General features: G+C 31.6%; 1 protein-coding gene across 1 annotated transcript in view; it reads right to left on the bottom strand.

Moving 5' to 3' along the window:
• The window catches only part of Mmut (methylmalonyl-CoA mutase), a 33764-nt gene that overhangs the window by 16414 nt on the left and 2686 nt on the right, over positions 1-14664 (bottom strand). The window contains exons 2-8 of the mRNA XM_026415285.2: positions 13207-13630; positions 11609-11976; positions 8652-8809; positions 6434-6605; positions 2967-3215; positions 1416-1527; positions 69-184 (exon numbers count right to left, since the gene is read on the bottom strand). Of these exons, the coding sequence (XP_026271070.1) occupies positions 69-184; positions 1416-1527; positions 2967-3215; positions 6434-6605; positions 8652-8809; positions 11609-11976; positions 13207-13591 (1560 nt within the window). The 5' untranslated portion in view covers positions 13592-13630. The remainder of the gene's footprint in view (positions 1-68; positions 185-1415; positions 1528-2966; positions 3216-6433; positions 6606-8651; positions 8810-11608; positions 11977-13206; positions 13631-14664) is intronic.

Raw genomic sequence — 14664 nt, 5'->3', positions numbered from 1 at the left:
GGACAATATAAGGAATTATCCAGCATCCAGAAAACAGAAAATACTTAGAAAATAATAGCCATTCATACCTTTTTAAGTTTGTCAATCTGTGTCTTACGCACTGAAGTATTATCAATTGCCAGAACTTCTACAGATTCTTCTTTTTCCAACTGGTACTTATTTACTCCAACAATTACTTCAGAACCTATAAATTTCCAAAAGGAGAATAATATAGAGATTCTATTCACAAATAATTGCCTAACAATTATGCTGTAATTATCATGTATTTTCCATAACAATAAAAGTAATATTCCTAACTTTTAATGAAACTTCAGTGTAGAACAGCAAATTTCAAATTTGGGGTGAAGGTGCAAGGGAAAAGTACAGTTGCATATGAGAATTTCTATGAAGGAGGACTTTTATTTTCTCCCAAACTACATGCTTTTTCAGTGTTCCTGATAAGCCTTCTTACAACATTACAAAACATAAGTAATCAGAGCAGTTACCATGCAAGATTTAGAAGCTAGAGAATCAACACCCAACAGCTTTTCTAAATTTTCTTGGATTTTCTTACAGTAAATCACTTTCAAACATAAAATACAGCTGGGCATGGTGGCACACACCTGTAATCCCAGCAGTTCAGAAGGCTGAGGCAGGAGGATCACGAGTTCAAAACCAGCTTCAGCAAAATGAGAGGTGCTAAGCAACTCAGTGAGACTCTGTCTCAATAAAATATAAATTAGGGCTGGGGATGTGGCTCAGTGGTCAAGTGCCCTTGAGTTCAATCCCCAGTACCAAAACAAACAAAATAAATAAATAAATAAATAAAATACAAACACTTTTTACTATCTATAAGTGATTAATCAGAATTAAAAAGGCACTTCCTTACATGATAAAAAATATATTTTGCCTCAAATGAACAGATTATTATTCTTATCTAAACACATCTTAACACTCCTACCCTAGCTTATATTCTTTATTTTCTTCATAGCAATTAACACAATCTGTAATTACTTTGTTTACTTATTCATTTTCTCTTTCCCTAGAATGTAAGTCCTCTGGGCACAGAGTTTAGATCTGGCCTGATCACAGTTGTATGCCCAGACACAGCAAGTGCCTCAAATTTAACATGGTAAAAATGATTCATGGATTGAATGAATGAGTGAATATGCCAATATAGAACACAATAATAACTGATAGTGTAATCTTCAAAATGTTACACTCATGCATGTATATATATATATATATACATTCATGGATATATATATGCTTGCCTACATACATCTATGCAGGCACAAATACAAAAATATAAATATATATGGACATATAAAGAGATTTTTCTCATTTTTTTTTTATTAACTATATGTTATCATCAAACAAAAATTGGTATTTCTTGATACTGGATTTCATACACATACTCTTCCATTGTTTCTTACCAGAATCTATTCTAGCTTGTCTTCGGGCAGCACATTCTTCAATTCGAAGTTTAGGTAATCCCTCAGCTACAGCTTTGGCCATTCCACCCATTTCTTCAATTTCATTAATGAGCTAACAATAAGAAAAACAGAGTAATAAAACTAGAACACAATAAGAAAATTTTAAAGAACACAAATTAGCTCTGAGTGTTGTTATATAATTACTAACAATACAATAAAATTATAAGCTAAAAGTCAATATTTCATAAGAAAGGAATTAAACAGCTAGCAAGGGAATTAATTAGAACTTGTGAGTTTAAAGTTTTCTGTTGAAAAGACAATAACAAAAGTAACAAGTATATTCTAAAGACAGAAAACTTCACTTGAATCTTGGGAGAAGACTAAAGTTTTCTGAGGAATATCCATACTGCTTTCCATAGTTGTTTCACCAATTCGCAGTCCCACTGGCAATGTATAAGTGTACCTTTTTTCCCACATCCTTGCCAACATTATGAAAGGAAGGGAGGGAGAATGGGATTAGGAAAGACAGTAGAATGAATCAGACATAACTCTCCTATGTTCGTATATGAATACATGACCAGTAGAACTCCATATCATGTACAATCACAAGGATGGGATCCTAATTAGAGTAAGTTTTACTTCATGTATGTATAATATGTCAAATGTACTGTTATATATATATATGTATATATATACATATATATATAAATAATAAATTTAAAAACTTTTTAAAAAATATTTATTTTTTAGTTTTAGGTAGACACAATATCTTTATTTTATATTTATGTGATGTTGAGGACTGAACCCAGTGCCTCATGTATGCTAGTCTACCACTGAGCCACACACAGCCCCTAAAACTTTTTAAAAAAATAAGTGCTTCAGAAAAACAGAAGCATGGGATTCAGGATTCAGAATACAACATAGAAGAAATGAAAAAGTATTCTTAGCATACAAGCAAAGAGAAACCAAAGGACAACAATGATCAACATCTTAGAGAGAAACCACTTTAAATCAAATGAGAACATCGGAACACTTGGAAAGGAATTTGATAAGAGACAGGGAAAGTACTACAAGTCAACTAAAATACTAAACTATCATACTAAGAAAAGAATAAATGCTTGTCTTAGTATGGCTAATGTCTATAAACATGAAAAAATTAGAAGAAACAGTCATGTATGACTTTAAAGTAGATAAAAACAAAAAGGACAACAAACAAAAGTATGAAGCATTGCCAAGAAATAGGAAAAAAATAAGTGAAAAGCTAATGACTGCTTTTTTTTGGCATAAGTTCTTTAACTTTAGCAGTCTTTTTAACTCTTTGAATGAAATACTTTAACATACAAACGAACATTTTTAAATTGTTTCAATTTTGAAAACTACAAAATCAAATTTCAATTTCCCCTTTTCTCACATTTTCTAAATCTTGATGTAAGTTTAAAAATGATTAGATTTATAAGGCAAACAAAACCCCAAGAACTTTGATATATAAATTTATCAGTCATTATAAATTTATAAATCTTGACAACAAAGCTGCAAAGAGGAGAAACTGACCTTCAAGGCAGCATCATAAACATCATTTGTGAGAGATTCCATCATATATGAACCCCCCCAAGGATCAGCCACTTTAGGAATGCCAGATTCTTCTTGAATGATGATCTGTGTGTTTCTGGCAATTCGAGCACTTTTCACAGTTGGCAAGCCCAAAGCTTCATCAAAAGAATTTGTGTGCAAAGACTGAGTCCCTCCAAACACAGCTGCCATTGCTTCTACTGCAGTTCGGATAATGTTATTATAGGGATCCTAAAACATTTGGTAAGAAATAGAAACAACAAAATACGGAAACAGTTGATAGATGTTGTGATTATAAAAGGATATAATTAAGCAGATATAATTAAGCTGCCCACTTTCTATGCCAATGTCCACATTAGGCTTCAAAATATCAAATAAACTTAAGACAAATTAGTGATTATTAGTGGAATTAGAATTAAAAACCAACTGTATAGTATATGCTTAGGCACTAAAGCATTGTGAAATATCAAACATTTGTTGTGCCCACTTTTATAGTTCATAAATATTTGGTAACAATATCATGTCTTTTCTCCTTAGATTTTATGAGCCCACATCTCCTAATTCTCTATCTTCTAATTATTTCTTATACATCAAAGTATGGACTTCATTGATATGCACAAAACAGGCACTCAATACATGAATAATTAAAACAAATTAAAAAAATGAATAATAAAATGAACAATGGACTATGGGATATGAAATCTGGGTTAGAACTTATTATGTTCCTAAATATAATTTGGGAAACTCATTTTATTTCTCTGAACTTTAGTTTCCTTAGCTTACAAAGTAAGCAAATTGAGATAAAAAAGTATTATTAAAGTTTATCCCAAACTCAAAATCTCTTTCTCCATTTATAAGGACCTGAAGTTATATTTCATATGGAACATATAAGCTGTAATTCACTTTTAAATGTATAAAAGCAATGGAAATTTTAAATTATAAATTATTTTTAAACGTATCAAAATACTTTATGTAAAATGAACATGTATAAACAAGATTAGCCTTCACCTTTGTTTTCTAAATCCACTGTGGTTCACTCAATACCTACTTTAATGTTAATAATTCATTTTCCACTGTCTATAATTTTGTATCCTACTTTATTTTCCTGTTCCAAAATTTGAACTTCATTCAATTTTGGGGGGGAGAGTGAATGCAAGGGATTGAACCCATGAATACTTAATCACTGAGCCTCATCTTCACCCCTTTTTTAATTTTTCATTTTGAGACAGGGTCTTACTAAGCTGCTTATGGTCTTGCTAAGTTTCTGAGGATGGCTTTGAACCCATGATCCTCTTGACTCAGCCTCCCTGAGCAAGTGTGTACTATTGAGCCTGGCTCCAAAATCTGTTCCTTAGTAGAACATTGCATATTATATTTTCACTAAATTACTTAGTTTTCATTCCTCATATGAAAACTGCAATTTTACAGAATTTTTGTTTTTCATTACAATTTTTGTAGTATGAGGTATTCACAATGAATTTATTTTCCTGGTGTTTCATTTTACTTCTAGGCTATTATGTTTTATATTGCATGCTGTGCTTCATTTTCCACTTACTATTCTAGACTAAATTTGCACACTGTCAAGTTCCTAGGTCATTTCATTAATTTTTATTTTTTTAATATATGACAGTGGAACGCATATAATTCTTATAACACATATAGAGCACAATTTTTCATATCTCTGGTTGTATACAACATATATTCACACCAATTCATGTCTTCATACATGTATTTTGAATAATAATGATCATCATATTCCACCATCATTTCTAACCCCATGCCAAAAGGGATTTGAAATATAGATATATCCAAATAGTACAAGTTTAAATAATATATAATTTATTATGGGAAAATAGGTATTCTCATACATTGTTGATGGAACTATATTTTGATTATTTGGAGAGTGATTTGGTAATACTATGAAATAGAGTTGATAAATTTTAGCCATACTGTGCAAAAAAATGAATTTTTACAAATACATTCATGCAACATTATTTGTGCAAATAATTGCCAATTATTTTGGTCCTATTTTTAAAAACATAACCAAAACTATAGAACACTATACATTTTTTTGGAGACAGGCATATTTTTACATATAGATGTGAAATAATACTTAGGAATATTGGATTTTACTTCAATTCCCATTCCCCCTCCCTTTCTGACCTCTCTTCCCTCCCCCTTTTCTACTCTATTGATATTTTTCTTTTGATTTTAAAAAATGGTAAAATATGATACCATATTAGATTCTGAATGAATTATTTGAGGTTTTGAAATGAAGCCAAGGTTCCAAACTTGGCCTTTTTTATACTCCTTATAAAAAATTGCAAATGTATGCATCTTAGAAGAGTCCATCCTGTAATTTTTTGGAACATATATGCCTCCATCAAAGATATAAAGAATAGTTTTAATAATAGTATTAAAGAAATGAATAATATTTATAAATTATTTGCTCTTTATGTAGCCATTAAACATCTATTCACTGAGAGAAAAAAAGAGACAAGATTATGACCATACAATTTTAGTGTAATAAAAGAGAATTAAAATAAATAACCCCAGAGATAATAGTATTTAAATGGACTTTTTGCTCTAATGCTTGCTTGAACACAGAGCTTTTATAAACAAAATGCACATATATGTATAATATCAACTTTTAATTACTCAGTTTTATATTAAGACTCCTATTAAAACAATATGACAGTAGTAATTAAATTATGACTTTAGATTTTTCTCATCATCAAATATTTTTACTTTTAAAAAATTTATTTTTATTACAGCATTATAATTATACATAGTATTTGGGTTCCTTTTCACAAAATGATATATACAAAGTATTTTACTTCAATTCCCATTACCCCTCCCTTTTTTATCCCCTCTTCCCTCCCACTTTTCTCCCTTCTCTACTCTATTGATCTTTCACTCCTTTGTTCATTTTATTTTATTTAATTATTTTTGGTATCAGGATTTATTTATTTTGGTACCAAGGATTAAATTCAGGGGCACTCAACCACTGAGCCACATCTCTAGCCCTATTTTCTATTTTCTTCAGAGACAGGGTCTCATTGAGTTGTTTAGTACCTCACTTTTGCTGGGGCTTGCTTTCAGCTCCTATCTCAGCCCCCCAAGCCATTGGGATTATAGGCATAAGTCACCATGCCAAGCTATTTTTGATTGCTACCTTCTACATATACCTAAAGGAGAAATTCCCTTTAAAAAGTAAAACATCACTGTAAGATTTAAATGATATTATATTGCTAACCACTAGATGGAGCAAATTTTATTTATGCAATATGTATGAATACAAATTTAAGTGTGTATTATGCTTCAGAATATTTACAATTTTTCAAATGTTAACAGATAAATTCTACATTTACTTCCTGCTTGTACCATACTGGTATAAGGAAATATTTATTTTCTTCATTAAAATTCTCTATTTTGAATTATATACATACCTGTTCAGTAAGTGACCATCCTGATGTCTGACAATGTGCTCTTAGAAGAAGAGATTTAGAATTTTTAGGCTGAAACATTTGCTCTATTAAATGAGCCCACAGTCTTCTCCCAGCTCTCATCTTTGCTATTTCCATATAGAAGTTCATCCCAATTCCCCAGAAGAAAGACAACCTAAAACAATAATTTTTTGGAACATATGTGCCTTCATCAATGATATAAAGAATTTAAATCCATAAATATAATATATTTATTTTATGTTCCAAATATATTTTGGAACATATATGCCTTCATCAATAAAATAAAGAATTTAAATCCAGAATTTGCTTAAATTTAACAATATAAAACAGAAAATTAATTGTATCACACACTAGAAAATCAATGTCCAGATTTTAATATCAAACATCTTAATTTGAATTAAAAGCAATACACACATATATAAGTATGTGCAAACCTTAACATATAAAAGTATAATTTTATGCATGTAGAAGAAATAGCTTAGAAGTAGCCTAAAAACTATCCAATTTGCAATTGCTTTTCCTTAAGAAATAATCTCCTAATGTGTCCTTAATTAAATATTCATTTTCTAAAAAATAAAAAAATATTTTAGCATATCCAGTATGTAAGGCAGGGTTTTTTATGGAGGGGATAAATGTCAAACTTGCTTTGAATGGGTAGCAAAAATACACTTTTTGGCTGGGTTGGGGTAGTGCATACCTGCATTTGTAGCACTGGAGAGGCAGGAGGATTCCAAGTTTTGGGCCTGTGTTAGCAACTTAGTGAGACCCTGTATCAAAATTTTTTTAAAAATTAAAAGAGCTGGGAGTACAGCTCAAGAGTTTCAATATCCAGTACCATACACACAAAAAAAGTTTGTTATTTTTTTTTCATATTATTTATGATTTGGTCTAAGCAGATTTTTCTCCAATTTGTCTCTAATTTTACCATTTCTGCTATCTTATATTCTGTAGTTGATACAGGTTACTTAACCACCTCTAAAACCACAAAGGTTATATCTTAAGTAAAACAAGGTGAATTTTAAGAAACCAAAACTTAATTTAAAAAAATACTTCATGTACACTTGGAAGAAGTTCCTTATATAGGAGTTCTCAAATATTTTGGTCCCATAAACTCTTTTTTTTAAAATTTTTTATTTGTAGGTGAACACAGTACCTTTATTTTATTTTTATGTGATGCTGAGGATCGAACCCAGTGCCCCATGCATTCCAGGCAAGCACCCCACCTCTGAGCCACAACACCAGCCCCCCCACCAACTATTTAAACTCTTAAAAATTAATGAAGATCCTAAGGAATATTTCTTCATTTTGGTAATATCTATCAATATTTTATTTACTAGTTCATTTAAAAACAACAATAAACTTACAACATGTCAACATTAAGTAACATTTTTATGACAAATAGGTATACTTCTCTAACACAAGAATTGTAATAAAAATCATTATTTTATATTTTTGCAAATCTCTGTAACAGTTGTAGTCTTAGATTTTCTGCTGCATTCAATCTGTTGCAACATTGCATCTCATGTGAGTTCTGGAAAATTCCACTATAATCTTGGGAGAATTAAAGTGAAAAAGGCAAATAAAGTTGTAAGTTAGTCATGAAAACAGTTTTGACCTTGAAGGCCCCATTAAAGGTCTAGCAATCTCCAAAAGTCCTTGGACCACAATTTGAGAACTGCTGTCATAACAAATATGCAATATCCTGGTATACAGGTACATTCATTGATCTCTAAAAGGCAGAAGACATATTTTCCAAGTGCTTTACTGCCAGTATACAGGTTAGTGCTTGGCTCAGAGCAAAGCTTAACAAGTAAATTCTTTATAAACCATATTTTTCCCTTACTTTTCCATGCAACTTTATTAACAAGATTTTTTGAAACATGTTTCATAGCACTGTACATACAATATTTATATTACATAAGTACTACAGAAAAAAGTAATAGATGATTTATATATTTTCAAATGGAAAAATTAATAAAAGTAAAATTGTTTAATCTTATGTTTACATTTTAATATAATTTGTCAATAAACAGTATTCAATCATTCTCATTACCATATAGATAAAACATAAGACAATCCAAAACTAGCATGACATTTATATTTGTAAATCCATTTTGTCAACATATTTTGCTGCATAGTAATAAAATAGTTTTAAGAATCTTCTTAATTTTGAGACAATATCTAAATTTAATTTACTTACCTTGGTGCAAATTCATCAATTGTTAGGCCAGCTTGGAGTCCAGTTCTACAGTACTCCAATCCATCTGCTATAGTATAGGCCAGTTCCAGAATGGCATCAGCTCCTGCTTCCTGCATATGGTATCCACTTATTGAAATTGAATTAAATTTTGGCATGTGCTATATAAAATAAAAATCACAAGTGAACAAAAATATTAGGAGATTGTATTAAAACCATTTTCTAAGAGCAATTATTAAAAAATGATGTTCAAGTCAGATATACTTGATAATTCATACTATTTACTGAATACATTTAAGGATTGCTATACTAAATTCCATCTCAAATTTAAAAGATCTATCCATAAATCATCAAAAAGACTGTACCTGTTTTATTTTTCTAATGGAAAGAATCAGCATTAACCATTCTTTAGGTTAAATAAAAGAAAATATAATTGATTCCAAAACAATATTCTGGCCTCAGAAGAAGATGTATCCATTTGATATTATTTACTAGTTATTCATTTACTCTTTGGAATGAAGCATCAAACATGAATAAGCACACAGTGGAAAAATTATTTTCAAATGAAACAAGATAAAAGGAAAGGCTTAAAAATTTAAAAATGGGGGTTGGGGTTGTGGCTCAGTGGTAGAGCAGTTGTCTGACATGTGTGAGGCACTGAGTTCGATTCTCAGCACCACATATAAATAAATGAATAAAATAAAGGTCTATCAGTAACTAAAAAAAAATTTTAAAAGATAAAAAGTTGGTTTGATTTATTGTTAGATTTAATGCTAAGCATATCTCAGTTGGGTTCTTTTTACCACAATCACTAAGAGAACTGCATTTCCACTCTTACCCTAAAATTTCATGTTAGATAAAGTACATAATCACAAGTGTTCTACAGAGTCCAAAAATTATTATCCTTCCAGAATTAACTAAATATCAAATAATAAAAACTCAATCACAAAGAAATTGTACAGTGTTTAAAAGGACACACTTTTGAATCAGAGAGCTCAGATTCTGTGCCACTCAACTAGCTGAGACTCTACACATGTCTCTCAGTCTGTCTATTCCTTAGTTTCCTAAACTACAAAATAGAGGCAATAACTATAACTTTCTCATTGAATTGTTTTAGGATTAAATGAAATGACTCATCTAAACAATTTAGTATTATTCCAGCATATAGTACACACTCAAAAATCCTTCCAGATACTACACTAAATAAAACAAGGCAGCTACAAAAAGGCATTAGTGTATGATTCCTCTTATAAAAGCACTTAGAATAGTCAAATTCACAGAGATAGAAAGTAGAATGGTGGTTTCCAAGAGCAGTAGGGAGGGCAGAATGGGGACTTATTGATTAATAGATATAATAGAGTTTCAGTTTTGCTAGAGGAGAAAGTTCTGGAAATAAATGATAGTTACGGTTACCCAACAATGTGAATGTACTCAATGCTATTGAACTGTATACTTAAAATGGTTAGGATGGTAATTTTATGACCTATTATTTTGCCAAAATTTAAAATTCTTTAAAAAATACAAAATTCACACTCACAAAGTCCTTCAAAGTAACATTATTTGATCAGTATCTGAAGTTGGCATTATATCACTTATATGAAGGATTGTTATCAAGAGATTTTGAACTTGTGGATGGCATTAGAATCTTTCACAAGATGAAATACCCAACTATAAAATAGCACAGACTACTATTATCTATACAATAACCATTCTCCCCCTTCCTCTATTAGTGGAACCATAAATTCAGAATAGCAAAATACGAAGCCCTACATTTCCACTGTTCTTTTACTAGTATTTTCATCCACTGAACTTACAAGTGGGAGTTTGGTGTGTTCTCTATGGAAGTTCATTTTTAATTGGAGGAGCTGGGTCTCTCTTCTTCTGACACATACCTGGTCCACTTCCTTCCTTAACCAGAGCTGACACACTAACAGTAAAAGAGAAGCAAGATAAAAGGATCCTGGAACCCTGATGAATATGGAGATTCCATTTAAGCAATCCCCTGACTGTCCATCTTCTGACCTCTTTAGATGAAACTGACTTCTATTTAGTTTAAGTTACTGATATTTGTGTGTTTGCTATATGCTGCTAAATGCAATCCTCCTATGTACATGTTCTTGAAATCTAAAAGTGACAGAAATGCATAAGTATATGCAATACACTTCACTTGGGCAGATGCTGTTCATGAAAAGAAGTAAAATTATAAAGTGTAAAATCTAATATCAAATGGGAAGCAGTATACCAATGCTTGTGGAGATAGCCATATATAGGGGTGAATGAATTAAGTATCTTTTTTCTTTTCTTTTTCTTTTAGTCCTGTGTGTGAATTAATAAGATTTAAAAACATTAGATAGAGAAGAGATTTTCCCCTTGCCATTAAATAAGGTAGGTAAGGAGAAGCAAAGCAATTCTAGCAAGAAGTAAAATTTGAGAAACAGGTAGAAATATATATGAACTGCTCAAAGGAAAATGAAGGAGGAGGAGGAAAATGTTTTCCTGTGCTATTTCTATAGCTAATACTGATTAGGGAAGATGAATCTAATTCAGGGATGAATATTAGGGACCCCATTGATGTTGAAGATATAATTCAGATCTTTCAATCCTGCATTTAGCATAAATACAACTGATATTCTGAGCTCATCTGTCTTGACAACAGTGTCTATTTCAACTACATCTGAATTCTGGAGAAAAATAAAAATTATTAATTATGAGACTTCCCTGACTCTACCAATTATCATAAAATTAAATTTAAACAATAAATATAATACAGTAAATGTACATTGTGCAGGTTAATGGTAGACCATAAAATATACATCAAAGACAAAAACTAATAACAATAAAACATAATGACTTTGTACTCTATTACTCACACCTTTCTTATATTCAAGTGAAGTCACAGAATTCTGTAAAAACTCCTATATTCAAACAAGTACAGCAAAACATATAATGATGAAGTATACCTTAGCTGTATATTGGAAGATGTCAGCAATAATTTTCATGGATGGTTCTGGAGGGAAAATATAAGTATTTCTGACCATAAACTCCTTTAGTATGTCATTTTGAATTGTTCCGGTAAGTTTCTCTTTGGGTACACCTTGTTCTTCTCCAGTTACTATAAAAGTTGCAAGAACTGGAATAACTGCTCCATTCATGGTCATGGAAACTGACATTTTTTCTAAAGGAATTCCATCAAAAAGAATTTTGGTATCTTCCACAGTATCAATAGCGACTCCAGCCATTCCAACATCACCACGAACTCGAGGGTTGTCTGAATCATAACCACGATGCGTTGCTAGATCAAAGGCAACTGATAACCCTTGTTGACCAGCTAAATATATAAAGAAATATTATGTAAGATTAGTATGGCATCAAAATGAACTGATTTACTTTAACACTACACAAAACACTGATTTGTCTCATTACTGTATATTTTACAACATTTTAAAAATTTTTGTTGTTGTTATTGTTGTAGTTGGACACATACCTTTATATTATATATTTATTTTTATGTGGTGCTGAGGATCAAACCCAGGACCTCGCATATGCTAGACGAGCACTCTACCGCAGAGCCACAGTCCTAGCCCTATTTTACAACATTTTAATGCTTAGATATCTTTAAGATATTAGATGTTGTTTCTGATGTGCTAAAAATGTAAAAACTGAGTTACAAATCAATGAGAAAGAAGAGAATGATCATAGTATCTCTATACTCATGTCTATCTGAGATTTGTTGCTTAAGCTCAAGCGGCAAATCACCTGGTTTGTTCTTGACAGTTTTTGACTGAAATATTTCTAAAACTCATGAAAAAGATTGGGCTGTTCAAATATAGTTAAGACAAGAACATTTGTTTACTCACTTTTTTGTTCTTTAACATGGTCAGAAGAAGATGTTTTAGCTAACAGAATTATGAAAGACACCTCATCCCCGTTTTTTGGTTTAATTCTGGAGATCGAATCCACTACTTTTTACATGCTAGACAAGAGCTCTACTACTGAGCTACATCCCCAGACCACATCCAGAATTTTTAAATAAATATATAGTCTACACTAAACATATGTTCAGTCCTCCATTAACAATACACACTTAGGAATGCTCAAGTTTAGCATGTAACCAACATGATTTAATTATAGATCAGAAAAAGAAATTATAAACATAATTTTCAGAGAATGAATGCAAGATTTCACTGAATCTACCAGTATATTATCATTTTCTTTTTACTTTCTTTGGTCATAATTTAAACTATCTTCCCCTCCAATACTTATTCCAACAATATTAATTAAAAGCTTTTCAAAGGTAAAGCAAAAGTCTTTTCTTCATACATCTTCACCTCACCTAATTGCTTTTATACATAAAGGTATAAGCACTTTGTTCTAACTCACTTATCCTTTTAACCACAGAAGTTGAAAAACATTTATTTCATTCAGCATAGTCTCTAATCACAAAATTATAAAGTGAATATCTTGAAAGAGATTATTAGTGTCTACTCAAAAAAACCAAAAAGCCAAGATTAGGAGTTATGTGTAATGAGAAATATAATGTCTCATGTTAAAATCTCACCTTTAATATTGTCTTTATAGAATTTGTTGCTTTCTTCTACAGTACTAAAGCCTGCATACTGGCGGATGGTCCAGGGCCTAAAAGTATACATGGTAGGATAAGGTCCACGTGTGAATGGCTTCACTCCTGGAAGTTCTCCAGGTAAGTCCTTAGTATCCTCCTTGGAATACAAGGGCTTTATAGAGATCCCTTCTGGGGTGTGCCATATTAAGTCTTCTGGGTTTTTGCCTTTCAGCTGTTTTTTGGCCAGGGCAGCCCATTCTGGATGAAGAGGTTTCTGCTGATGTAGACACCGTATCCATCCGAGCCTGGAGGATGATGGTTCTTTTAACTGCTTCAGGTAATGGGGTGAAAGTGAAAAAAGCTGATTCTTTGCCCTCAACATGGTGAAGCATGAAAATACTCAAGGAAATTGAGAACTGATCTAGAAAAATAAAAAAATAGTTTGCATATATTTTAAAATATCCCTTTTGCTACTTTCTGCACCTAATATTGGCTCCTTTTCTCCACATTTACAATTGTTCTAGTTATTCTTCTTCCTCTTTAGACCCTTAGTTGGCTTTACTGACCAGCCTTAGCACCATCTAATCCATTTACCCACTGACACCAGTGCAAATTTTGTCACATTCTCACAAAATTTTTCAAAGGTTCTGCACCATATTGAAGATAAAGTATAAATTCCTATTTTTTTCATTTAAAAGAGTTGTAATTGATATTTACTTCATGAAAGGCAGTACTGTAGCTGGTGAAGAAAAAAAGTGGTAAAAAAATCAAACAGACATCTAAGACTTCCATAACCAGTTTCTGCTAACCTGTCAAACTCACATCTGACTTTGTCCACTCCACATTCTGTGTCAAACTCACGTCTTCCTTTGTACTCTACACATTATATTCTTGAAATACTGGATTCCCTACAGTTCACTGCAGATGCCAAAGATTTATGAGTTTGTTCTGTTCTCCCTTCAGCCTAAAATATCCTGTTTTTATTTAGCTAATTCAGCTAAGGCATTATCTCTTAACATGCATTTTCTGTATTCCAGGCACACAGAAGGCCCTGAGGACTTCACAGAGAGCAGAAATTTTAATTCTGAAAATACCAAGAGGTAGGTATCAATATTGTCCTAATTTTAGAGACTTGAATGTAGAGAGCCTAATTTATTCCTTTCTTCTACTTATTATTTTTTTTTTTTTAAGAAAACAGGGTCTGACTAAGTTGCTAAGGGCCTAACAAAATTGGTGAGGCTGGCCTTGAACTTTCGGTTCTCCTGTCTCAACCTTCCTATAGCTGAGATTACACATGAAAACCACTACACCCAACTGACAGCCTAATTTCAAAGAACTTCCCTTTAATTAATATTTTTCCATACTCCCTGAACCCAGAAGTTGGGCCAAATAGCCACATCAGTAATCTTTCTCCTTCCAGTTTACAGATTGCTCAAACATTAGGGCTATATATTC

The sequence above is a fragment of the Urocitellus parryii genome, chromosome 8, assembly GCF_045843805.1.
Source record: "Urocitellus parryii isolate mUroPar1 chromosome 8, mUroPar1.hap1, whole genome shotgun sequence".
Taxonomy (NCBI): Eukaryota; Metazoa; Chordata; class Mammalia; order Rodentia; family Sciuridae; genus Urocitellus; species Urocitellus parryii.
The sequence above is the reverse complement of the archived record's forward strand: the minus strand, read 5'-3'. Positions and strand labels throughout refer to the sequence as shown.